Source organism: Ascidiella aspersa, chromosome 2 (genome assembly GCF_963924565.1).
Source record: "Ascidiella aspersa chromosome 2, kaAscAspe10.2, whole genome shotgun sequence".
NCBI classification, from domain to species: Eukaryota; Metazoa; Chordata; class Ascidiacea; order Phlebobranchia; family Ascidiidae; genus Ascidiella; species Ascidiella aspersa.
The window spans coordinates 29,916,489-29,944,287 of NC_139448.1; the positions used below are offsets into that span (position 1 = coordinate 29,916,489).

Consider the following 27,799-nt stretch of genomic DNA (forward strand, 5'->3'; position numbering starts at 1 on the left):
GTTCTCAAACTTTTTTTCTCGTTAAGCCTGTGGAAATATTTGTTAAACTTTCGACGCACCCATCGATAGAAGTTTCACCAACCTATATATGTGTTTGTAACGGAAAACCGAAATCAATCCGTGTAGTTTTTTCGTAACAATGATTTCGAAATTACGTATCAGAGGTCATTCATTTACAAGCATTTTATGACCCATTTTGATTTACACACGAAGCGTAATCATTGTGCGGCGCCCTTGAAAAAATAAAACGACGCACCAGGGCGCCGCGACCCACAGTTTGTAAACTTCTGCCTTATAGGATAAAAAAAACTACAGCTAAAATCAAAATTGGGCCTGTTACTTTGCCGCTTACACGTAAACATAAGACATAACTCGATTGTAAGTATAGTTGAACCTTTTCTATATAGGTGTAATATAACATAATGTTGAAAAACAACTAGTCGCATTCTTAAACCCTATTTTAAAAGAAAATCAGCACGAATTGTATAATAATTAGAATCCACAATTGGCTTTATGGCAAATGATATACGATACACAAATGTGTTAAAAACAGCGGTTTTATACTTTACAATATAGGTGCACCAAACGACTGAGTGATTTACAGCAAAGGGAATCGATATACTAAAATCCCAAGCAGCGGTGTGTGTATAACGCCTATATTCGATTTTTAGGGGCCTTTAGCCTGTGTTCAGCGTTCCGGCTTGCGCACAAACGTTCACGGCGGTTGGGTCGGCGCGTGCCTTGCCCAATTAATTGCGCAATTGTCGGCTACCGGCGGCGCAATTACGGGTATTAGGGCAGCTCTAAGCCCTATAGCGGGACTGGGCAGATATTCGGGAAATTGACGGCCTGAAAATTGGGCGAAAAACAAGTTTGCGGAAAGTTCCGTGCTTTTGATTGTGGCTGCGTTGATCGGCAATCAAAATGTTGAAATGCGTTTAAAATGCCTGTTTCAAGTTCAAAAAGTGACTCTGCATGTTTTCGCCTGCTTTTGCCCGTTGTAAAATTGGGCGAAAAACAAATATTTTCTCGATGAATAGCTGCTTTATGTTGATGGGCAAACAAAATGTTTAAGTGAATTCACAGTGCCTTTTTAGGTAAAGAGAACGGCTATATTACTGTTTATTGTGACAATTTAATTTTGATCGTGAATCAAAATGTTTGACATCGTTCAAACATCAGTTTTTGGCCATTTTTTCCTGTAATTTTCCCGCTTAAAATCGAGAAAATACAAAGTTTGTGATAATTGTTCTATATACCTCTACTTGCCAGCTGCGTACTATAATCGGCAGTGAAAATGTTAAAATGCGCTTAACTAAATAGCGCTACAAATTAACGTTTATGTCAGTTTTCGATTTTTTGCCCGTCTTCAAATCGAGAAAACAAGAAGCTTGTGGTAAACGTTTTATGCCTCAAATTGTGACCGAGAAGCGTTAATCATCAGTAAAGATGTTTGAAAGCGATCGAAAATGATACCTGATTTAAGGTACAAAAAGTCGTCTTGCGAGTTTTCGCCTGTAATTGCCCGCCGAATTGGGAAAACGAAATTTGCTCCGGTATTGTGGTCGCGTTAATCGCCGACCAAAATGTTTAAATGCGTTCAAAAATGCCGGTTTGGTGTACGAAGAGGGGTTTCGTTGATGTAAGCCGACTATTTAACGTCGGGAAATTAGGCTATAAATAGGCTTTGCGGTATTCGTTTGATTCGCTTTGCTTTTCAAGTGGGTCCGAGTTGCGATAATCAGCCAGCAAAAATCTTGACGGCGTTCAAAAATGCCGGATGTTTTGTGCTAATCGGGTTTACATTACTCGCCGAAAACTTAGGCGAACACAGAATTTGCGAGAGTCGTATTGGGTTTAATATCGGACTGCTTTGAGATAATCAGCATCATAAAGTTTTAAAAGCGTTAGAAGACGCCCGGTATGAATGCGTAATATTTTGCAGTGTATTGTCCGATTAGCCAAATATAAAACGTGTATTCTCACTGTTTCTAAATTACTTTCTTCTGTATTTTGGGATTACCGATAATATCGGTGGCAATGTCTGATGCCAAGTGTATGTATCGGAACTCGTCCGAAACTAGGAATTCGTGCATTGCAGCCATATTTTGCACACAAACGTTTTCTACTTTTAAAGCTACATTTCCGAAAACGAAATATTGAAATAAAGATAAATATGTTTGCTAACACAAGAGCAAATTTGGGTCTAATACCCTGAAAATCATTACTAATTCCCTTTATTTCTTGATTAATTTTGCCACAATTTAACCACAATAATGGCGCCATTTGACATTGGATCGGACAGCGATACTTTTTACCAGTGTTGTAAACAAGTCATTTTGAAACGACTTAAGTCCCAGTCAAGTCATTTGATAAAAGATTTAAGTCCAAGTCAAGTATTTTGCAAAAAAACCAAGTCAAGTCCCAGTCCAAGTCACCGGTTGCCTAAGTCAAGTCCCAGTCAAGTCATTATGAGAGCAAGTCAATTTCAAGTCATGTCATTAACATAAAAGTAAATTGTTAAACTGGTCCGATCATAAGCAACAATTTAACTAAAAAAACACACAAACGCAATATACAGCAATAAAAGTGTTTAATGTGTAAAACTTGAGATAAATTCTAATAAAAACACTTAATTAAATCCCAAGTTATTTGACAAAATGACTTGAGTCCAAGTCAAGTCATTTGTCGAAACGACTTAAGTCTAGTCAATTCATTTTGGTCAAGGGACTTACGTCAAGTCAATTCATTTGAAAACAGTGACTTAAGTGCACTTAAGTCAAGTCAATGACTTAAGTCATTACAACACTGCTTTTTACCAAAATATCCGGTATCGGTATCGGAATGAAATATGTATAAAAAAACTAAAAAAAAAAAAACTAAAAAAAAAAAACTAAATAAAAAAAACTAAACAGCTTAACAGCTAAAAAAATTCCGTTTTGTGCGCAAATAGTTTTTCCAGCATTTAGACCCCCAAACCGCCCAAAACAAATTGAACCAATTTAAATAATCGACGAAATACGAGTTAACGATAGTGTATCGTCAGCGTCAGTCTCCAAAGCGGATGATAATTCGTTTCCAAAATCATCAAATCCGCTTCGTCGCGCCTATATTGTGACTATAGGGCGGCTCGATTACGCTACAGCGCGCACAGGTAAATAGATCGAGCAGCTACTTTATTGCGGTGACTTTTGGGAGCGGCATATCGATCCCCTGGAACGCTTTAAAACCGCCCGACTGAGCTGCCTTTAATTAGGCGCGCGTTTTAAATCAGTCGCACGCGGCGATTTCTTCGATGCAAAATCGTTAGCTTCCGCGCCATATTTTTCTTTATGTGCGAGCGTATATTCTGGTAGCCGCAAAATTTCCTGTGGGTCTTTTTGTTTTGCCCATTTCCTTGGAAATTAATTTCGACGCGTGTTTTATGTTGGCGATTCGTTTTTTTACTAAATGAGAAAGCTTTATTTGTTTAGATTGGCGATCTTTGGGCTTTTAGTCTTACACAACAATTTATTAATCTAATTAAAAAAAATAAATAAAGCTTCCGGCAATTTTTTGGCATCCTGTACACCACAAGAGTTGAACACAATTCTGAAAAGAAAAGCGTTCACGGAAAAATAGTAAAATCGAGTATGACATGTATTTTATTCGTTCTTGCAAAAAAAAAATTCAAACATTTTTCTTGATAACACGACTCTCCAGATTGCCACACAAAACACGGGATGTGTATGTGTTGCAACTTGTTGCTTTATAAGAAATCTGTCTTACATGATATGCCATTATCCTGATGAATACGTCTTGTATAGGACATCGAAACGTCGATTGGTTATATAATACTGCTGGATGAGCAACACTCGGTTAAAACATGGCAAGTTTATAATATAAGCCTTCTTTCCATATGTAAGAAGACCAATTCGAACGAAAAGAGGTCGCCCTATAAAACAAAGCGCTCTAGAGACCTCCCAAGTCTTCACACTTGGCTAAATGCGAATCTCTTCCGACTCACCTGCATTGGGAGTAATGGAGTGGGGCGGCGGCCGTCTGCCGTCAAGAACGTCACAATGCGGCGCCGTCGAAGCGCGAGACGACATTGTGACGCAAGGCATCGATCCCAACTCAAAGCCGGGGACCTTTTAGGTCGGGATCTTGCAAAGAAGTCAAGTCGTCCGCCCCCTCACCTTTTCGCGAAGAAGCGAGCAAAAACAAAATGCCCTTTGGTTCGACGTGAAGTTGGGCGGTTGGCATGTGGCAGGGGGGATGGGGGTAAGGGACCGCCGCTGCCACCGTCCGCCGCCATTACCTTTCCCTAATTAGTGTCAAACACCGTCGTGCGGGCATCAGACTCGTGCTTTGCCCCGGGGCCCGATGCCAGTGGAAGAGGGCCTATACAACATACAGGCTTTGCAGGCAGCGGACGGCGGGCCGTTTGCGCTCTATTATTCATGGCCCGCGTCCCGGCGACCGCCCCATTATACGACAGCGGAAATTAGGCGGCGCCGCGCCTTGAATGATATTGCGACGGCGACTATTCGCGCCGAAACTCGTCACTGCTGCGCCGCCCATTCCACGCCTGCCAGCGCGCCCCGACCGTCAAGCCCGGGGCCCCGGCGGCACACCCCCGGGGACCGCCGTCCGGCCTGCCCGCCCGCCCGCCGCACCTATTGGGCCACCGCGCCGCTTCGCCCGTCGACCTTGACCGCTATTGTCACGCGAACGAAATTCTCTAAAAAAATCGTTTTCTCTGTATACCAATGCTTTCCAAACAGTTGAGTGCATACGACACCTATTACATTGAAATAAAATTTCACGCAACACGTTAGGTTTTGCGGTTAAACTAAAGATTAATCGTGGTCGGCTGTTGAACACATTTGCTAAAGTGACGCGCAACACATTTGGGAATTGTGCTTTTTTAGTTTAGACAATTGCCGATCGAATGTCATAAAGAGTACAATACATTAGGTTGAAGTAACTGTAAATAGCAGTGTTGTAAAAATTTGTTGAAGATAGCGAAAAGGAATGTTGTCTTACAATTGTAATTTATTCAATAATAATTTCTAAACGGTCGAAAAAGTGGTCAAAATGTTAGTTTTCACCACGTACCAGAGTAAATTGCTCACCGGGCTGGACCTGACCCGCGGGCCGTATTTGCCCAGACTGCAACATATTGCAACAGCGCAGTCGGATTCCAGGTTTAACGGGGCTTTCCGCCTTTTAATCTCCGCCCTATACTGACTGAAAAGGAATATATTCCCGCGCTGTTTTGGGAATAGCGACCGTGAACGCTCGGCTGTACAGCTCGACTTCAGTCTGACAGCCCGTTGGGTCACCTTGGAATTAGCAGTCGCGTGGAATTCACAAGACACGGGGTCGAGAAGGAGATGTCAAAAGGATGCCAGCGCGAAAAATATTACTTTTATTATTTTCGGCGGATTTCAATCGCAAGACGCCATGTACTGAAACAGGCGCGCAATTCCGGTTACGCGTGTTAAGGCTTTTGACGTTTCCACCGCCGCTGCGCTAAATTCGCTCGTACCCGTATCAATTCGGATTGTGGCAGTAATGTGTTGCGCTAAGCTAACCCCCCATTAACATACACATTAAACAGCTCATGTATTAGACTAGTGGTTCTCAACCTTTTTTCTTTCGTGGCCCATTTTCGTTGCACAAAAATGATGTGGCCCAATACATTTTTATGAAAGAACAAAATATAAAAAAGGAGAAAAAATAGTGGAGCATATATCAAAACAGATTATTTATTCAACCGTGCATTAGTGAGGTACTTGCTTCTGAACAATAAATTCACGTTGATTTACATTCCTTCTCAATTTCCTTCCAAGCCATTATTCCTGTGAAATTAGGTATAGTGACACAAATGAAACTAAATTCTTCAATAAATCTAGCTTTTTTAAATTGGTCTGTGGTCCACCTAAAAATGTTTGGCCCCCTGGTTAAGAACCGCTGTATTAGACCATGGGCGACTATCGTCGCTTTTGTGGTATCGTGTTTTGCATTCTGGTTCTTCCGCGCTTGTGGTAAGCTGTGCGATAATAGATCACGACACACCTTCTTTAAAGACAATTTGTTCAAAAAATGTTAAGAGGATTTAACACGGCGACTGTGCCAGTTTTGGGTGGAACAAATGAGATAAAAAAAAACAGGGTTTTGTCATGGTCGAACACACGATTGTACTTTCATACAAAATATTAGTTATCAGTTGAGAAATAGAATACGAGTATATAAGGCTCCCCTAACTATTACTCTTTTACGCTTTGCTCAAATTGCGCCTAAAATGCGTGACGTAATCTGTTGCATCACCCGGCGATGGCGGTTTCGAGTTATACCGGCTTCGCAGCATGAGCGAACTTTGATCCTATCGTGGAGAGCAGGCCACCAACGTCGAAAGTCGATCCCGGAACCCGATCGTCGATTTCCGAGTCGCCGCCGAATTCCGGCGTTTCGTGGTTCGTTCTTCCGGGCGCTTCGCAGGAGGTATGCTTGGGTTTTGAGGACGCGCTGTTTTGTTTTATTAATATTGGGTTAGGACAGTCAGATTTTCAGTCCTTTAGAAAGAGTTCCAAGGAAATGTATTATGCCTTTGATAAAGTTTCATCCAAGAAACCTTATCAATTTTTAGGAACGGCATAATGATATTAGTAAACAGCAGTGTAAAAGCAAATAAATTTAAAAAAAATATAAATTTCTCCAAAATTCCCGTCGAATGTGAGAACATGTTTGTGTGAGTATTTAAGATTGTAAGTTGCAAAAAAATGTCGACGGCGTTTATGGAATTAACCAGGTGCGTGTACATAGTGGATCTAGATAATTTAGAGCCATATATGCGTTAACCTCACAATCGGTTAGCTTTTTAAATGGTTTTTGTTTGCCCTATTCACGTGTTAGTGGATTTAAAAGCAGCTTTCTCTTATATTTCTTCATACCATTTTTTCATGCTGTTTGTCATCAAGAAAAAAAAGAAATTTAAAAAATAAAACTTAATTATTTTGGCATAAAAAAGGTGAGACGTCGGCTTTTGAGTTCAAACAAACAGGCTAAAATATACTAGGGATTCTGGCGACGTTGGTGTTCCGATCGAGTCCCGAGCGGTCGCGTAATGGAATAGCGCTTCTCTTTTTATCGCGGCCAAGTCAGGGTTATACGTCGATCACAGCTGTGCAGAGCTCACCGCTGTATGTGTAGGGTGTCGGCCTTTGTCGAAACTTGCGATTTCGATTACCGGAAAGCCGCGGTTTGGGGTTTGAATTTGAGAGCAAATAAATGGTTTTAGGCTGACTGATCGGAATTTAGGACTTGTACGTTTAAATGATATCAATTATCTGGCGGTGCTTCGGACGCTTTTAGCATACCACTTCTTGGGGATTGTTGTACCCTCTAAAACCGCATTTCTTCACGTGTCGTGTATCACATTTTCCAGATAGTTGATTTTTGTGTATGTTTTGTTGGCCATGTCCCGATATCCATTCTAAAAGATTGGCGCCCACGTTTTGCAAAGTTAAAATAGCATTTCGATCAGTTAAATGGTTAAAACGGGAAACCATTGGATTTCTAGCTAATTACAATTAAGTCATAGCGGCATGGGTATTGCAGCAACGAAAAAGTCATTAGTGGCTTAAAAACAAGGAAAACAAACGGTTGTACTCATTGGGAAACACTAAACCAGAGCTTCTTCAACTGTGCGTCGCGGCACCTGTTGCGTTTTGTGGTTTCGTGAATGCGTCGTGACTAAAAATTATGTTTCGTTTAAACTTAATTGTGATAAAAAAAAGATTGCAAAAAACATTAGCCTATATACCCCCAATTTTTTGTTAGGGAATAACTACAGCGGGCGATTATGATATTCTAAACAAACCAATATAAAAATTTGATTTGGTGTTAAACAAATTGCCAAGTGAAATTCCGTAGTGCGTCGCAAGAAAATTCAAAAAAACTTTCCAGGGGCGTCACAAGAAAAAAGTTTAAAAAAAACTGCGCTATATATAGGCTTTCGTTACTCGAAAACCATCTCAGCAATCAAAGAGTTAAACTCGCCCAGTGTGGGAAAATCGGCATCGGGCGAGATTCGAGTCGGGCCCTAATGCGGCTATCAACTAAATTCCGCCGGGACCCGCGTTAGCTCGCATCTTAACGCTCTCGTATTTCAAACCTCTCTCAGCGCGGCGACAAATACGGCTCTCTGTTGTGCTGAAACGCGTTTGAAAACTTCGCTTTTTTCTGTATCGTTTTCGAGCAGGCGCGACCGTCAGGGCTCGTAATCCGATTGCGTTGATATGCGCCCGGCCCCGATTTTTATGTGGATTCCTGCGTGTCGGGACCTTTTTCGCCGCTGACACTGATCTGCAACGGCTCTGGGACTTTTGCGCTGAACGCGCGTCGCAATTGATTACGCGAAATGAAATCGCTGCAAAAATAGGCTTTCAATATTGGTTTCCAACCCAAGTGCCGTTTTTAACGCTCCTGGGTGCCAGGTGATGTTTCGAATCCTTGTGGATTTCCATTTTGCTCTATTGATGAGCCTCTTGCTAGATTTTTTGTGTGCAATTGTAGTAAAACAAATCAGGAATCTTGGTTTCCAACCTGGGCGCCGTTTTTAACGCTTTAAGGGTTTCTTAGTGATATTTTGAATCCTTGTGGATTTCCATTTTGTTCTATTGGTGAGTAAAAACGAACCGTCCTGGTATTGTCGAAAAATGTATTTAACTAAGTTTACTCGTTAACATAAGACTCAAAGTGTCTAAGTGCAAAAAACAACAGCAAATGAATATTTAGCAACAGTCCTCGATTGTTTAAAATGTCAGATTAACCCGCGATGGTCCTAAACTTTCCTTTACCACATTTCAAGTCGCATTTGTCGTTTGGGGTCACTCTTTGCTACCTGAAAGATTTAGCGTAAAACTTTTGCGTTGCCGCACCTAGCTGTGTCTTTATACACATCGCCTTAATTAAGAACTATTCCGCTAATTTTACAAAATTTTATTGACTTAATATGTATTTATGCATTCTATGACCACGCAATGAACCGCCAAAAAACGGTGGGATTCTAGCTATAGGTTCGCACAAAGGCGAAATTATTTAAAGCTACACTGTTTCGTTTGCCCACATTTCGTCCGTCGCCCGTCTGAATAAAAAGATACTCTTGGGGTTAAGAGGGTTTCGTCATTAGGCCGCAGCATCACTATACGCTATCGCGCCATTAGTGCCAAAGTAAATAAACCGCAAGTCTTCAAGGGGCAAATTGCATACCGCACATAATATCGAGCAAGGCGGATATAATGGTCTTCATTAAATTTTAACGCGCCCCTCGGTCGGTAATAGGGTCCCTCACAGTGTTTTTCGGGTCCTGTAAAAAATGCGACAGGCTGCGTACCGGCACTCTAAAACAGAGTGTCACTTGCCTAAAAATAGCACCTTTTTACCTGAAAATCAATGAGCCGCTGGCATAAAGGGTTATATTATGCCAAAATATAAAGGCACAGAGCGGGAAAGCGACCCTTTGTAAGTTCATGTTTCGTAAACCGTTGCAAATTTGCAGAAAACTTGTGGGTTGAAAAATGCTATCACGCCCCGAAACCAGCGATTTATTTTATTAAACAGATAGTGCTTCTGTTGATACAAAGAGCCATTCCTTTTATTCCAGACGGACTTTGATAGTCAAATATTATCCAAATCCAACATCGAAAACTACTTACTAAAATAAAGGTGGAGTGGTGAGAAAAAAAGGTTTGTTTGTTTTTCAAGGTATCTTTTTGAAATTCCTTGGAACAAACTTTTGCTACCTCTTGTAAAAAAATCGCGCAGTTAAGAAGTACGCTTTTGGCAAACTGTTTAGCAGCGAACGTTAAAACTCAATCAATTTCTACATTTCGTTTCAAATCAGTTAATAATTTAATGCGACAATAAAATTAGAATCATCCTTAAAATCCAGAAATCCTGAAGAGAGATTTAAATTTTTTTTGAAGTATGCTGTTGTTGTTTTTTAAATTTTCTAAAAAACAGTCCATTCAGATAACGAAAAACCGCGAAATGTATAATAAGCTTGGTTTCTTCACGAATGTTGCGACATTTTTAAACCGTCGTCCATTTTCACGCCATTAATTAGGCTTTAATTTAACAGCGCCCTACTTACTTTCAAGTAATTTTTAATATCAGATTAGCTTTAAAGTGCCAACAATTGTGATAAAAAACGAGAGGCTTTTTCATTCAAGTATTCAGTATGTTTTTTTAAAGTCTTTTTTTAACACGAAGTTGAACTTAGGTATTTATTTAGATTTTCATAGAGTTGCATAATGCTGCAGTTACGACATCAAAAAAAACAAAACCAAACACCTTGTAACATGTTGTGTTATAAAGAGGGCGCATTTTAACCGAGTTATCAGACTGCTGTTTCGTTTTGAATGCATTTTTGCCCATTTTGCGGCTTTTTAAAAACTAAAAAAGACACAGGTGTTTCGCCATTTATCTGAGGACGTCGTTTGTCCTTATTTGTGCACAAGCAAGAACAGCAGCAAGTATAGCCGCAGCAGTCGTCGCGACTTTGATTTTTATTGGGCGCGCAGTCGTTTCGCGTTAGCTGAAGCACGAGCGAAGAGGGTCTCTAGTTAAGTGCGACCCACTTACGGCCAAAGCCAACAAGCCGCCGCGGCACATGACGCTGTTTTGACAGCATGACGGCGGTCGGAACGGCACGACCCCGGTAAAAGCGAAGTTTTACAACCCACTTTTTGTGCGCCGGTTTTTTAACCTTGTCCAAATTTACAACTTGTAGAGAGTATATGTCTCAATTTACAACTTGTATTTCTCAATTTACAACTTTGTTCCTTCGCCTTTTACTAGACAAATAAATTGTGTATTTCAAATTTACATTGGAAGTTCAAAGTTCTTTCGGAATCATACCATGCCAGACCTAATATTGCTTAACTTGCCTTTTACCCCCTTTCGCGCTTTTTAAGCCTTGTTAAAACTTGGTATTAACGCAAGAGTGTGGTCTATACATATCGACGAAATGCATGCTACACATTTCACAACAGGAAAATCTTTCACTTTTTTCTAGAAAAAAGTTTTTTTACCACAGTTACATTGGGGGTTCAACGTTAGTTCGAAATCAAACCATTCCAGAGATGGCATTGCTCTGTGTAAAACTCAAACTTGAATTTTGTCACATTTCCAAAAAACCCTCGATCGACAACCGGATGTCGTCCAAAAAGTAAAACACATTCTGCCCACATAAAAAATCGCCGATTGGTCAAAGAAAGAGGTCCGTTTCTTTCAAGGCAAACTTGCCCTATACCCAGTCCGACGGTGCCGATAAATCAGCTCGTCGGCGCAATTTGAAAAGCCGGGGAGCACTCAGCTCGCTCGGCCAAACCGCAAAACCCCTCCGTTGCCATTTCGATCAAGTGCCCAGGAAACAACACTCCGACCGCATGTTTCGTTTTGTTGCGCCGTGCTTTGTCGACCGATTTTGAACGCGCGATGTTGCCATTCGTCGTTCGTTCACCGCACTTGTTACTTATGCGAAAAATAGCTGGAAAAGCGCACCGCTTTGAACAAAAATTAGTCTGCAGGGTGTAAAACTTTTAATATGAATATGCATTTCGCCATTCGCGATATAAATAGCATCATCAGTTTATCTGTACAAATAAATAGTAAAAACTATTAAAATATTAAAATTTGATATAAATTAAACTTTTAACGTCGGCATTATGTGTTCTGTTGGAAGGCAAGAGGGGAAACACGTACTAAGCTTGTGCGAAAACAGTGTTTTTTATACTCGAAGCAAATTTTAAACTTCCAACACGGCTGCACTTTTTAAAAGCTGGCCACATGACGGCATTTAAACTAAGACATTTAAAGCACAAACTCGTTTTTACGGGTATAACTTTTGCAGTAATTTTTTTTAGTAAGAACATAGATTTACACTATGCCTTTCCTAGGCATTATTTGTTTTTACAAATTGTTTAAAAATTTTCTGGAAGCTGGCATAATGTTACGAAACTGATTGTATAACCAAACACCTGTTTTAAAGTTATGCATACTCAAACCAGTTAGTGAATTGTGCCTAAAGAATCTTTTGGCGAGAGTTTTTTCAGTTTTTTTATAATGGCCTTTTGCATCACGCAAATTCCAAAAGTACACCTGTGGTTAGTTTCGCCTTATGAATTTACAACGGTCAATTTGCAGAGTTGCTTTAACCCTGAGAGGGAAATGATGGATTTTAAATGACATAATTTATAAATATATTTAAAACAATATTATTGTACTGGAAAAAATTGATGGTTAACAACACTATAATGAGCTAATAACTTGCATTCAAACATTCATCTCGAGTTAGACGATTGAGCGGCCAATATAATCCTTTATTATTTAGCGGTCAAAGGTAGCTTCTTGTATTACAGTAGGAATTGCCCTCGATAAAAGTTTGTCTCTTATAAGTAACTATACGCATATCAAGAACCATTACCTTGCGCGTATAGTAATACCGCTGCCAAAATGGCCAAGCGCAAGCTACTTGGTCGCTCAGCCTGTCAGCACGCATTTTACAGCGGGCGACATGAGTAGGCCTAAAAGCGACGCGCGACATTCTCGCCGCGACACAGCGACGGGTCAAACGTCGTATAAAGGGGTCGCTGGATTGCACTAGATGAACCTGAATTACCCACGCCTGCGCATAGGCCAATCGTTTTTTGGCCAACTTAAGAATAGCTACTGTTTAAAACAAAAACTTTCAAACGCTGTGAAGGAAAACGTGTTCAAATTTAAACGTAAGTCGTTGTTCTTAACCTTTGGTTCCGCGAAAAGAGTTTTTAAGTCCCCTATTTTTTTTCATAATTTTTTTGAAATAAAGGACGTCAAAAACTCTACACCAAAGGATAATTATTGTTGCTATACCCAAAACCAACAAAAATAGCGCAAAAAGGAACATTCCTACAACGTCAACCGCAAGGCTTTTAACATCCTTGTTTGCCCATCGTTTAAGCACGCGCCGCCCAAACCGCATCACGGCAGTCTCAACAACTTCCTACCACCGCCGAGTTCAAGTTCGGCCCCTAACTCACCCCAAAGGCCCCAGGCCGGATCGGGTTCGGGGTCCCCTTGTCGCGTGTCGCGTTGCAGCGTCAAAAAATCGCATCGCGTCACGCGGTAATTTCGAGCGGCCCACTTGCCTTTTTGGCAGCCCCAAGCCCCCGTTTAAAGCCCCCAGGGTGAACCCGCGACCTTGATCCCAACCGGCGCTAATTAAAATCGCGCCCAGCTGTTGGATTGCGCCTTGACTGGCCTGAAACAAAAGAGCCGCCGAAATTCCGCTCATTTCTACGTGCTTTATAAGACTGCTGGGAAACTTTGCGCCTGAGAAATGGAGATTCGACAATTAAAACTCTGTTTGTCAGGGAAACGCAAGAACACTGGTTAGCGCCACTTCATAGAAAAATGTGCGAAAACTTGAGTTTTGCGGCATTGACTATTTCTCACCGACTGTCGTTCGCACGCAGAAACTGACAATCAAGTCGCATATATGTTTAATTACTGGCCGAGATAGCTTGTCCTTGATGTGTCCCGTTTCCCGCCCGCTCACCGCCTAATTGCATTCCTGTCATCCGGGCATAATTATTAACGTTACACCGACAGGAAAAGCCCGTATGTTTCATGGCGGGGCTTTTTGCCGTATTTTGTTCCGATATGACTCGGTCCAGTTTCGGTAGCTCTTTATGTTGGATAATCTTTGCATCGTTGTTGGAATTCGACCGTTTTGCATGCAAGAAGCCATACGCAGATAACTTAAAAGTCTCGCTGCAAATTACTGCAGTTGCAGCGAAATTTATTTGAAAAAAGACAATTTTAAAACAGTCGAAATTCCAAGAGTTGACTTTAGACTCAAAACGAGCCTTTTTGTTGCCCTAAAAAGTGCTGTTTGTCGAAATAGACAAAATACTTGTTTTGCAGATACAAAATTTCCATAATCTTAATTTCGCATCTTATGCCAAATTGTATTCAGCGTAGGCCGCTTTAAGAGGTTGCGCGGGGGCACTATACTATGTCGATCAGGTTAGACTCAGGCGGCTAAAGGCCTGTAAACCTATAACCGCGGGGGCGTTACGACAGAATCGCTTGGTCAGTGCAAAAAAACAGCAGCTACGATGTTCTAAAAGCCGAATTAGTCGTGTCAGGGCGAAAAAAGTGGGTGTCCGTCAGTCTGAGGCCGGTCATTTTAACTCTCGTACAGCCGCTTAGGTATAGTTGGCCTCGTGTAACCTGCAGTAGTGCGCTCGCTGGTACAGGCGCTATATTTAGCCTGTAATGGATTTGAGCCGCACATCGATAAATGCCACTCGGGCACGGTATAGCTCCCGCCCGCTGACAAGTCATTCGTCCACCGCCTCTGCAGGCAATTCTCGCTACAGCGAAATCGACGCAAGGAAGCGGACTTGGAAATTCTAAACGTTTTTTATATGTCCCAACAGAACCACAAAGGGTATAAAAGGATTCAAGGCAAATTTATTCAAATGATTTTGAAATTAAGTTTTTAAGCAGAAATGATGATGTTGAATTAAGTTGCTTTAGAATATCTTGTCATACCCGTTTGGATCTACAACCATGAGTGTTTGAACGTAAGGCTTAGATCCCAATAAAAAAAATTAATAATAATATTATTAGTTTATTAACATTTTTTAAATTAGTTTGGAATTAAAATTAGAGCTTCTCGTATCTTTCACTTTGGATTGGAGTTGGATTTAGCGAATTCACACAAGCAGTTCACAGATACATTTAAAATTAGAATAGGATCATATTGCTCTAACTATAACTCATAATATCGAAAACAGTTTAAATTCCAAGTTGTCGATGTCTGCTACAAAGAGACCAAGTGCTTTGAGGCACTCTAATCCCGTCATTAAAGGCACTTCGCTCGTTCTAAGGGCGCAGTTTGCCTTCATGTGTGCCAACCGGTTTGGGTCAAACGCTTATTGCGCTTGACATGCTCATGTCTCGTTGTCCAGTCTGTCACACAGGGGCGATTTTAAAGTCCTGACCCTCGAGGTCCTTTAAATGGGATTGATCGATGATCGTGCCAAGTTGAACCACACACTTGACGCCGTTTTAAAGTATGGGTCCCCTTCGGACGGCGGCCTGTCGCTAAAATATTTGTAAAGCCTTTTTGTGCTGGATGTGGAAATTCCTCCATTCATTTTGACATGTACACAACGAAGGCTACGCATTAGAAGTATACATAATCTGTAATTATACTCAAAAGTATAATCATGCCCTTTGGGGATTTTGACCGAATTGCTATCAAAATTTTGGCCTTGTAAATATATCAAACTGTTTTGGGAGTTTTTTCAAATTTTTACTGCCCATTTTAATTCCTCAACGCCAAATTTATCTACTATTTGTAGACTATAAGTAGCAAAAACTTTAAATGTTTTTATTTAAATTGGATTTAAATTATCGCCATTCTACGCTACGGGTTTATATAACTAAACAATCTGTGGAAATCAACACAAGTATCCATTGATTGATTGAGAAATTTTTTTTTTTACTGAGCAAAAAAGAATTATAATGCAAGCCTAAAAAGTTAAAAACTTAATAATCTCATTTCACTGAAAACCTTATTCTTATAACGACGGCGGTTGTTTAAAATACTGCATACGGCCGACAATGCCAAAAAGTTTGGCAAACACTGTCTTACCCTATTTCTTTTAATAAAAAAGTTACACGCCCCCTAAAACTAAAACAAATTCTCCAGGTCTGGCGACTCGACCTCGTCATGATTATCCTCTTTCGGGGACTTCCCCTGGAGTCGACCGACGGCGAGCGCCTGTCTAAGGCGCACTCTTGTGGCCAGAACGCGGGCCTGTGCGTCCAGCCCTACCACATCAGCGTCACCGTGAAGGAGCTCGACCTCTACCTCGCCAACTTTGTTAAGGAAGAAGGTGAGTGTTATAACATATATAGTTGCTGGGTACACCGAAAACCATTGCAGACTCACCGAATCTGTCGATCAATGATGCAATCATGTCGGGCTAGATCTGAGTCTACAATGCTTTTCGGTGTACTATTGTTACGTAAGCTGTAATCGTTGGCCAAAAAGCAGCTTAAGAATGGCTAAATCTCAGTTGTTAACACACATATGTGTGTGCAAACTGTGCATGTTTCATTAAATGCTTGCTGGTTTACGAACGATTGGGTAAAACAAATGTCTTGCATCGCTATTTGTCGCTATTCAGAGTTGCAGGGTTACAATAAATCAAGTCAATGACTCAATGATTGACTTAAGTACTCTTATAGGTCACTGTGTTTAAATTACTTGACTTGACTCAAAGTCGTTTGGGCAAAATTACTTTACTTGACTTTACTCTTTTGGAGAAATGACTAGACTTGACCTGACGTAAGTCTTTTGAGAAAATGACTTTATTTGAATTAAATCATTAAACAGATTACTTGGGTTGCAATGAAGTGTTTCATCAAAGTATTGTTTTTTCATAAAACTTAGATTATTTATCTTCATTTTTTGAGTTTGCTTGCTATAGGTTGCATTTTTTATTTCTGTTTCGGACATAATCGATCTAGTTTCAATTTTTAATTGTTTAGCATTTGACTTTTATGACAAGGACTTGACCTGGAATTGAATCTTTCTAATTATGACTTAATTGGGAATCAACTTATTGTTTATTCGAAAGACTTTCCCTTATACAGTTTAAGTTTAAGCATTAAAATGTTTTCTGTTTCCTACAGACACGACAGAGGAAGGGACCAGAGAAGATGACGACACATTGAGGGAGGAATCGTGCAAAGGTGAAAAGTTTCTTATTTTTGATAGGCAGTCTACATTTATCACTATATACGAGTAGTTTCCAGTCGCTTTGCAAGTTTCCGCTCTTGAAAGCAAAATCGTATTAATTTTTATTCCAGACTTGATGTCTAACGCATTTCTCAAATAAATCCAATTGCCGACAAACCTTTTAAGTATTATATTAAAACAAACCCAAAACCGGTGGGTTTATATGAGTTCCGTTAAAATATTTACTCGATTACATTGAGTTCTGTAATAATTTACGTCAGGGGAAAACTGGGTTCTGTGAAGCACCTAGGGATACGTGATTGAGTTGGGGGCCGTAAAGACCTAATTTAAACCTTAATGTATAATTAGAAAAATGCAATTAACTTTAAAAAAAAATTAGGCTAATGGAAAATATTTTAGGCGCCCTCTTTGCCCTTTGTAACTGCATTCAGACTTTCCAGTTTTACATCGTTGAAACCGAAAACAGCGGGTTTTGTAGGTCCACTTCTTTTATGACGTCATCTGTAAAAATTCCGTGCCGACCTTTGTCCACGCGAGGCAAAATATTTTTAATGGGTCCACTCCGAAAAAATGTTTTTAGAAAAAAACTTTTTCTGAAAAAGTTTGAAACCCTGGTTTAGGTTGACAGAAACAAGATAAAAAGGCGTAATTTTTAATCACGTGTGTATTTTATTACACGATTTGGTACGAAAGAAAACTTTCCAATGGAAAATAATCTTGCGGCAAAAATCATATGGGTAACGTATCAATTTAAAAACCAAACGTCGACTTGTTCCTTCGCGTTTTGTCGAGTTTCGTGGATACAATCAGTCCGACGAAAGATGTACGTCCGCTCTCTTAACCGTCCGTCGCAAATCCGGAGCCGCGCAGAGCGATAACCATCGCCGTGGCGCGGTGCGCGCGCTTGACCCTTCGGACACGGATAATTGGTTGCGCGCGCAAATCTCCGTTTCGACACGGCGCGACACAAGAGTCGCCTGTCGCGCGCCGATCGTTTCGCGATTTGGCGAGCGGAGTTAGACGCAACCCTTAGCGCAGGGGTTCTTAAACATTTTTTTACCGCGGCCCCTAATATATTTTTTTGCTTCGCGTGGACCATGGTAGGAAAGAAATTTCCAGAGATGGCCTTATAAAATGACGTAAAAATATAAATCAAATTTAGAAATCTGCTGGTTCGGTCCAAAACATGTTTGAGCTAAATGGAGTCTTAATACATTCAGAGCAAAAAAACGTTTTATTTGTAATTACATTTTTTTTTAAATTGTCTACTTCGTAAATATACTTTAACATTTGAATTAAGCCTCACAGACTCCGGTTTAAGGACCCTGCCTTAGCGCGAACGGCGGCGGTTTGCCAGCTTTCGTCTGTCAGCGATCGTTATGACCTCCACTGCATTTCCTTGCCCATTGCCCAACCCGGCGGTTATCGCTCTCGCGTTCTTTCCTATATTTTTGTATATGGCCGTATTTGTTTAACTCTAAATCAATCAATCAGGAGGCACTGTATAAAAACAAATTCTATTGAATTCTCGACAAGCTTTCGCACAACCGTGTTTCATCCGGTCAAAGTATAACATAAAATAATTAAAATGCACGTAAAGCACAAGCGCAAGTGAAATGCAATTATAATGGTGACGTCTAACATATCCACACACACATGCCCCTTTTTTACGTGCATTTTAATTGTTTTCTTTTATAACTGATCTGATGAAGCATGCGAAAAGCTTGTCGATAAATCCAATGCAATTTGTCTTTATAAAGTGCCACCGGATTCATCTATTTCCTATTTTTGTGTGTGACATTTTTAGGGCGCGTATTCTAAATATGGCTGACGCTGTATAACGCGTTTTTTTCACGCTAGAAAAAGTATTGGTTTAGCTGTTTCTTCTTCAGTTTTGCAATGTGATTTATACCAAACTTTTCCAGTATGCAACAGAAATGTTAACAGCTATTCAGCCGCTCAGGTATATTTAAAGTTAACGAATTATTGTTTTTATGTAATGTTTAGCAAAATTTTATTTTTTAACTTGTACCAGTCTCAAATTCGTAGGCGTGAAATTTCTTGCAAAATTTCAGTTTTACAAAACAAAAAAACTTTGGGTGTTTCGGGTTAAATATCTACTTTCCTAAAAAGTCACTTTACACAACAGGTTAAATTTTATCAAGCAGTTCAAGTGCAAGCCCTGACTTAATTTTAGGCGGTGTGTTGAAAAGGTTAACTTCAGCATCGACCTTATGTGTCGAAATGCCAACATGCCACACACTGCCCACACACTGCGTTATTTGTATGGGGTTTACCTCTACCGCGTCATTTTTAGCCACCATGAAACTTAATTTTGACGTACTTGCCAATAAACGGCCACTGGAGATTCTCTTGCGGCCATTTTAGTCATCTATAGCACGTTTTACATACGTGGAAAATAGTTTTTGATCTTTTTTTAGGCGACTAACTTTATAAAAACCTATTAACGGCCTCCAGACCCTTTGACTAATGCTTTGTCATTACGCTAATTAACATACAAATAAGAAGAACTATTTTCTAAAAGAGCTTATATAGCCTGTCGAATGAAAAACACGCATTAAATCCATCCATCCATTGGCATATTCAAATTGAACATTCTAGAAGTAAACTATACCTTTCGATGTTTTTTTTTTAACTTTTAAAGATTAATTGTGTATACAAGTTTTACGGGATAATGCCATTTTCGTAACCGTGTTATTATGGTTTCTTGTACTCCATTGAACTCGTGTAGTCTGAAAAAAGAAAAACTGAAAAGCACTACTTTAATTAAACAATCAAATTAGATTTTTTCTGCTAACTTTTTGAAAACGCTTTCACATATTTTATTATTATTTTTGATTTAAATGAAATAAGTTAAAATGAACTAAAACAAAATGGCGGATCAGGGCAGTCTTATTCAAAACAACGTCGCGAAAACATATGCGTGGACGCGTTTCAAGGTTGGAGCAATTCCAGGCTGTTCGCTTGTTCTTCTGGCTTTGATTGGGGCGAGCAAAGTAACTGCACGCTGCGTAAAGCCGCAAATATAGGTTTTTGTATCTAAGCGACAAAGCTTGACAAACAGATATCTTACCCCAGTGTTCCTTAACATTTTTTCCGCTGCCACCCAAAATAATAAGCATGAGAATAACAGCGAAGCTTTGCCCACGCAATTCTTTTCACTAAGCTTTTTATAAGTAAACAAAGCATAACAAAAATAGCAAAAATAAATTCGAATTTGACTAATATAAGCCGTGACTTCGTAATGCTTCCGCTAATGCAGAGTGTACTATCTGCACTCGGCGACCCGTTTAAATCAAATCGCGCCTTAATTTTGGCTTGCAACCCGTAGGTTGAGAAACACTGTCCTAGCCGAACCGTAAAAAAACCTTGCTGAATAATAGTGTGATAAATACAATTGGCATATAATTTGGGTCGAAAACCAAAGCACATTAGATTCTACCAAAAGGTAGGAGGTTTCTCTTTTCTCAAAAATTGCAACGGGGCAAGTATACAAAAAGGCCCTTTAGGTAAAGCGAGCTTTGCAATCATACGAGAATTCCTCAACCTTTACCCTGACATTTCGTGCACAGCCGTGACGCGGTGGCATGGGACCGTTCGGCGTAGGACTGGGGTTCAAGTTCGCCCCAGTTTGCGGTGAAGGGTTCCGTTGTTGTAGCGGAACCCTTGCGTTTCGCCCCCTGGGTCTTTGACATTTTATCCGGTACAATGAATTATTGCGCTCTCGGTAAAAAAGGCTTTTCTTTAGCCTAAGTGCATCGGCCTGTAAATAGTTCTGTACGCACTGTTCACTCTTGGGATATCTTGACTAGTGGAGCCGCTCTTCTTGAACTTGTTTCCAGCTGACCGACCGCATTTCGTTTCTCGTGCGCGCGTGCGTGTGTGTGTGAACGCGTGTACTGTACGTGTGTGTGTGTGACTGTGTGTATGTGTGTGTTAAAACACACAGGTTGGCCTTCATCTTCGGTTACCTTGTTGCGCCCGCTGTTGTTTTCGGTACACAGTCTGCAGGCATGAAAGAACACTTTGCAAATCGTCATCGCAGACAAAACTTTTACCTATTTTTCTATCTTTCCTGTTTGGGACACGCTGTTCGTTGCCCATAACCCATTTCAACAGATTGTAGTTGATAAGCCACTGGCATTTTTAGGTACACTATGCACTGATCGGTAATGTTGCTTGATAAATGAATTGTAAAGCCAAAAAGGTCGAGTAAATCGAAATCAGCTTAATTAAGACGTTTAACATTAACTCAGGATGATACAAGTTCGTATTGAAACGTATTATCAAGATGGTGTCGATTTACTCGAATTTTTGGCTTTGCAGTTAATTACATTATCAAACTGGCTTTCTTGTTTTAAAAATTTCGTAACTTAGTTTAACTCTTCTTTTAACATCAAGTTTGCGTGATTGTCTTGAAGCCAGTCACCTGTGTAACTTAGTGTATATAGTTGTAGTAAGATGAGAACTGCCTCTTTTTTGTCGCGGCCTCTAAGTCGCGTTAGGCTTCGGCCTAAACGTGGATCATTGACTCCTAACGTTGCTGTCTCTTACTGCATGGAGATTATGTATGCGTTATAACAGTTTTGTCGCATTGTTGGTAAAAAAGTGGTGTTTTGAAAAGCATATGTCAAAATACAATCGTATGAAACGGCAATCAAAGCGATAAGGTTTGTTTAAAATACTGCGGAATCTTTCTAAAGGAAGGGCCTAGCGAAAAAAGCATCACTGTACATGGCGCTTTTTATTATGCCACGTCAAACAAAAAAAACTCGTGCAGCATTTATAATGCGAAAATTGAACTGTTCGCCTGTTTTTATGTTCGATGAGTTTTCTGATTACCGCTCCTTAAACGGATTGCGGTATCTTGTTTAAACTTGGAAAACTGGCACAATTCAGTGGCGCGGAAAATAAGCTTCTGTTATGCAGTGCGGTAGGGTGCAGCTGCATAACTCAATGGTGTAGTTAGAAAAGAAGCCTTGTACTCACTTTGGGCTGGGTTGCAACTAATTGGACGCCGCACGCTTTAGCTACCAACGTAGCCTAAATATAAATGGCTGTCGAAAAAACACTCTCTTTATATTCAATTGCCTTATTACTGTTCTTGGGCGAAACAGAACAAACACGAAAGCCCAAACAAACACTCCCTCTTGTTCAATTTTGTGGTAATGTATATTATTCTTTATGCGTTGATGTGCTTAAGACGATTTTGATTTCACATTTTGATGTAAACCTGATATATGTTTTAACTATAGTATTGTTTTCCAATTGGTGTTTCCCTTTTGTCGTATTTAACAAATACTTTCTTTTATTTTATTTTTTTATTAACGCCTTAATTTTATATTTTATGATTAGTAATAATTTAATCGACCTAAAACACAACTTTAATTGCAATATTTCACTTTTTTTGAAAAATGCCGGTTCAGGGTTTCTATTATTTCGTCTGAATGATTTATATTTACTGTTTCCTAATAAGTATATGAAACATATTTTTTTCTGAAAATTTTATAACATCGTAATTATAAATTATACCCTTCTGACATATAGTTTTCGCAAGCGTTATCCTCTATTTGTCACATCAGACGCATACAACACCGCCATTTTTAGCGAACTTGTTCAAAATTCAGAAACCCAAAATAACGTAAACGCGAGCGATTGAAAATCAAAAGCGTTTTAAAAATTGCGACCAAAACAAAAGAGGCAAAAATAAAGGACCTTTTGGCAAATAAGGAACCGAGTCTAAAGCGCTAAACATATCGCTTATGCTGCGCCGACAACAAGCTAAAGACACAGCAGAACCGCGCTCCCTTTGCGTAACATAATCCACCACCCTCCAGCAAAGCTGCTGTTGCTGCTGTACATTGCTTTGCGCGAAGGCGCAATTAGCGGCGCCGACATGAAAGGCGGGATTCCGGGCGCTTGGGACCCGCCAATTTCGCGCGGCCGACTCGGGGCCGGTTTTCGCGCGGCGCCCGGTTCCCGCGGGACTCAACGGCCTTAAATTAAGCCGCTTACAGGCAATTTGCTGCCGCTAATTCGATTGCGCGCAATTTGCGGACAAGACCGGCCGACGCCGTGTATTTTCGGCCTGTGGCGCCTAATTGCGAACGGGATCTGACAATGTCGTGCCGCTGCTAACGCGAAAACAACGCCCCCGCTACGAACGTGTTGTTCTGTTTACGCGTTTCGCTTTCGATTCTGCATTATCCGGTGATTATACGAGTGTTCGGCCATGTGAATGATGTGTGTGAAGCACTAGGCCTCGACCGCGAGGTCTGACATTTGTCCGTTTGCTCTTTTCGTGCCGCTCGTTTTGTGCGGCGTTTCTGATAAAGCACGGTTACTTAATAGCACTTCATTCTTGGATAGGGCCATTGCAATTTGTTTGTGTTTTTCAAGTTAGACCGAAACGAAACTGAACTTTGTCGAGCTTATCGTGTTTCGCGAAACTAAACTTAGAGCTTATCGTGTATCCCGAAATTAAACTTGGAACTTACCCTGTTTCCCGAATTAGGATTATCGAATTGGCGAAAGCTGGGAGTTCAAATTTACTTAATTACCCGGTTTTTTAAGTTCTCTCTTGGGTTTCGATCCTCAGACGCTAAGAACATGCTTTTCCATAGGTTTAGAAGATAAAGTTATATATATCGCCCATATACGTCATCTTGTCAAGCCCTTGGGAATGCGATGATGTAGGTTGATATCGCTGTAAAGCGAATCCGTTTTTGAACTTGTCAGTAAGGCATGAAGGTTTTATTGTACGATTCTTACAGCTATATGCTTTGAAATGCCAGCCAAGTCTCAGGAACTGATGATCACGTATTCTCGATTCTTTCCATAGTTACCGGTTTGGTGGGTCGTTAGCACTCAATTTTATCAATTTGCTGAAGCCTTATTTCATGGCGTAAATCAGGCCTACACAACTAAAAATAGTACAAGTGCCGCCACAAGAAAAAATAACTTCTCGGTTCACATACTGAAGTTACATAACCATAGTAAACGATGTGTGATTCATTAGGTACATAAATCGAGGCCCAATAATAGTTTTGTTTAACATAAATTTTGTAGAGTTTGTGCAACATATTTGCCCCCCTGATTCCGTCACTGTCTGCATTGCCATGTTTTTCCAAACTCACGGTCTCGTAGCCCGGCCATTTATTAAACACAAGTAATAATTTGGTGATTGCAGTAATTATGTGTGCGCAAGTCCGTACATATATAAAATAGAAGTACTGTAGTAAATCGAAAAATGTTATTAGCTCTTGAGCCGCACGTAAACTGAGTTTTTTTGGTTTAAATCCGAGAAAACGCTGTACTTTTAATGCGTAACATATACGCAAAATATAGCATCTCCTAAGCGACCATTGTGTTCGATTCAATCGTCGGTTTTCCTAAATACAGTATCGCGTGGCGAAAATACAAAATTCGCCGCATCGCATTTAAATTCAAGGAACCCGCCGCATTTTTTAGGAGTCTTTCCAGGAACGCGCGGCAAAAAAACTCATCAGCGCTTTAGGGCTGGTATTTCCGACGCTTCTAATCAGGGGGAAGCCCCGACTATTATCAACATTCTGAGCGAGTTTTGAATACGTTGGCAAGCGCTGAATGAGCGCTTCGCCTCGCCAAGATTTTCGAAAACTGACAGAACGCGTGACGTCATCTGACCGATTGTGACGTCGAAGTAATTCTGGTGACGCGACGGTTGGTATCAGGTGTACGCAATTTTTTTGACAGACAACTTAAGCATGCATTCTGTACAGTAACAATAAACGTTATGTAAATTAACAGACACTTTTTACCTCTATATAGATTAGAGTTACGTTTTTGCTTAGGTTAAATTCCGAATACGTCCCGATTCATTACAATAGGTACATATTTCTTAACATTTAGCAGACAATTTTACGTTTCGACTTTTGTGGAGGCAAAATTCTAAGCAGACATTTTTTACGTTGGTATGGATTAGCGTTACGATTTCTGATTTCTGATGAGCAACATTACAGGATGCATTCCCATATAAAGCACAGCCCGTCTTTTTTTTAATAAATGGATTTATTCGTTTTAGAAACACCATTTAAAAATAGATTTACGCAAGCCACAGTAATAACTCCACGGTAAAAGACATGCGTAACGTTGATATGGATTAGCGTTACGATTTCTGATGAGAAACATTACAGGATGCATTCCTATATAAAGGACAGCCCGTATTTTTTTGATAAATGGATTTAATAGTTTTAAAAACACCATTTAAAAATAGATTTATAGTGTTACGATTTCAGAGTAGGCCAAATTCAGTACGCCTTCTAAAAAGTCGAAATAGACATAGACGCAAGCCACGGTATTAAATGGACAGTTCACAATAATATAGATTGGCGTTAGCATAGAAAGGCGAAATATGGAATGCATTTCCAAAGGTCGCTATTTAAGCTCACGTCATTTTTCAGATTTTTCAGTTACGATTTTTTAAATGGGCATAAATTCGTGCTAGAGTCCTACTGCAGCGAACATATACACAAATTATCCGGGACATGTTTTTAAAAATCGGCTCATACGGCTATCTATGAGTGCTGTCCAATTGGCAGCGACACCCAAGATTTTATTTGAAAAACGTGTCGCGCCGTTCGCGACAACGGGGATTTTCCTTCCTCGCAACGATTATGGAGGTCGTGCTCGATTTACGTTTTTGCCTTGCTTTTGTAGCGCGCTGTCCGGTCGATTTGTTGCAACGTCGCTAATGCAAAGAGGGTTTGGATATTTGCAGTTCTCGATTTTTTTGTTGCAATCACTCACATGTTGAACATGTAAGCTTTATGAAATTTTTTCTTAAAACTTGCGAAGACCCAGACATCTGCAAAGCAAGTGCTATTTCGTTACTGTACCGCTTGAACTAGAAACTATACAATACTTGAGTATCGTTAGAACATTGTTTTACCCATAAACATTTTTCATAAAACACATGCAGTTATTTTCTGCATGGAAATATTTTATTTTATTATAGACGGGATTGATTTGCACTTAAATCGTCAAACACGCAATTGCGTTAATTTGACGGTTTAAAGCAAGGGTCACCTAATTTGATTGACGATCGTGTACCTGTTATAAATTTTGTGGTAAACTTTATTAACTCGACTATTATTAAACGAAGTAAACGTTGACAAATATTTTATAAAATGTATATAGCGAGTGTTACGAAATTGTCGTTATGTTTAAAACGCTATATGAATTCAGCTTAGTTTTGCACATGCCCTTTTTGGTTGGTAAACTATTAAACACCGTCTTTTGGTAAATATGCTGCTGCGGGCCGAAATAGTTAAACCTGCGGCCCATTTTTTGGAGAACCCTGTTTAAACCGAAGCATAAAAAATCGAAGGATAACAACCACCTGGCCCGGGACTCGAACCGAAAACCTTCAGATCTTTAGCTTTCGTGATGCAGCAAAACCTCATTCGCCATTGGCGTGCCTCGTACCCCAAACTTCTCCCGACATTTACAGTAAAACCGAAGCTGGCGCGCACACAGAACGGAACCTGTAACGGTGACACGGTGGCCGTCTCGAGTCTACGCACGTAAAGCTAGACACGAACGAAAAAGCAACAGCAGCACTAGCAGACATGTCGTGATGTCCCATCAACCAGCAAGCGCCTGATTGCTTTTGGAAGGCTTCCAGATTCCCTCGCCTAACGTTTCCGGCATGCCAATTCCTCGTGCGTGGGTCTCGTCTGGGCGCGGCGCTCAACCCTGTGCCGAAATCCGAGGAAATTGCCTAGACACGAACATGAAAGTGCGGGGATGCCCGTTTATTCACAATAAAAATTAAAAAAACGGCAAAATAATCCGATTGGGGCACGAACGTTGTGATAGATTGAGTCGTTTGATTTCTCCCGAACGTTAAAGCCGACTCTTTCTCAAACGACGCAAAAAACGTGTGAAAAATTCGCTACATTATTTAGTCCCCAATTCTCGACTCCGGTAAATTTGTCGAATCCACCGAGTCCCGAGCTGGGCGTCGATTATACAGAAATCCATCAGTAGGGCTGGTATAACTTATCCACTTACAAGGTACGTGGGTGAAATGTTTTACCATATGTTTTTCCATCTTAACAACTTAAAGTTTATGGCCTCATTAGTTTCGAAATTTGGTATTCAGCATGCGGACTGTATAGTTTCATGTAGTCTTACTCGAGTTCCGAGTCCGACTCTGGCGAAATAAACTCCGACTCCGCAGCTCCGATTTAGCCAGGCAAAAAAAATACTACATATTTTTTACCCATAAACATATGAAAATTCCCAAGTAAAAATCCTAAGGAAAAAAATATATAGGCACACACAGAGTTTTTCATACTTCAGAAAGAAAACTTCAGAAGTGCGAAACACTCGTTTTTACGCGTATCGTTCGACGATTCTAAAAATGTAAAACTTAAGTCTGACTGTTTAACATATCGGTATGTCCCGCCTTTCGGTTCTGCATAACAGAAAATGTTAGCAGCTGTTTCACGTCGTTGATCGTAAAACTCCCGACGACCTGACATAACAATCAGCAGAAAAAATCAAGAAGACAGTGGCGTCTTTTATGGGATAGCTTTGGTGTTTCTATAAACATCAGGCAACGTTTTCTGTCTCGGCTCAACCGATCGACAACGTTTTGCTTGCGGCGTTTTGTGTATAATTGTTTCTGCATAATCTCTATCGTGATCACCTGTTTTACATTTAACCCTGGGTTTTGAACAAAATCGGTTTCGTTCGTTGACAGTTACGAAATGGCTTTTTGAGGTGATGTCATTTCAATTTTGGATTTTTTAATTCTTTAGGAAATAACCTTCACTATCAAGTTTAGTCATATTTGCATAGGACTTGTTTTAAATTATGTAGTTACTTCCCACCTGACAGTGTCACGCAAGGAGGGGAGAGGTCATTAACCTAGGGGGTCTTACGTAATATTTACAAACACATCACAGAAAAACTAGCAAACTG

The 27,799-nt window shown here is 40.2% G+C and overlaps 1 protein-coding gene across 3 annotated transcripts in view; it reads left to right on the forward strand.

Annotated features, from left to right (window-relative positions):
• The window catches only part of LOC146164780 (nuclear factor 1 A-type-like), an 87,719-nt gene that overhangs the window by 42,664 nt on the left and 17,256 nt on the right, over positions 1-27,799 (forward strand). For 2 of the 3 annotated variants that reach the window (XM_083381252.1, XM_083381250.1), the window contains 2 exons: positions 15,755-15,941; positions 16,744-16,803. In XM_083381252.1, coding sequence (XP_083237378.1) covers positions 15,755-15,941; positions 16,744-16,803 — 247 coding nt within the window. The remainder of the gene's footprint in view (positions 1-15,754; positions 15,942-16,743; positions 16,804-27,799) is intronic. The other variant, XM_083381251.1, reaches the window with a different exon arrangement.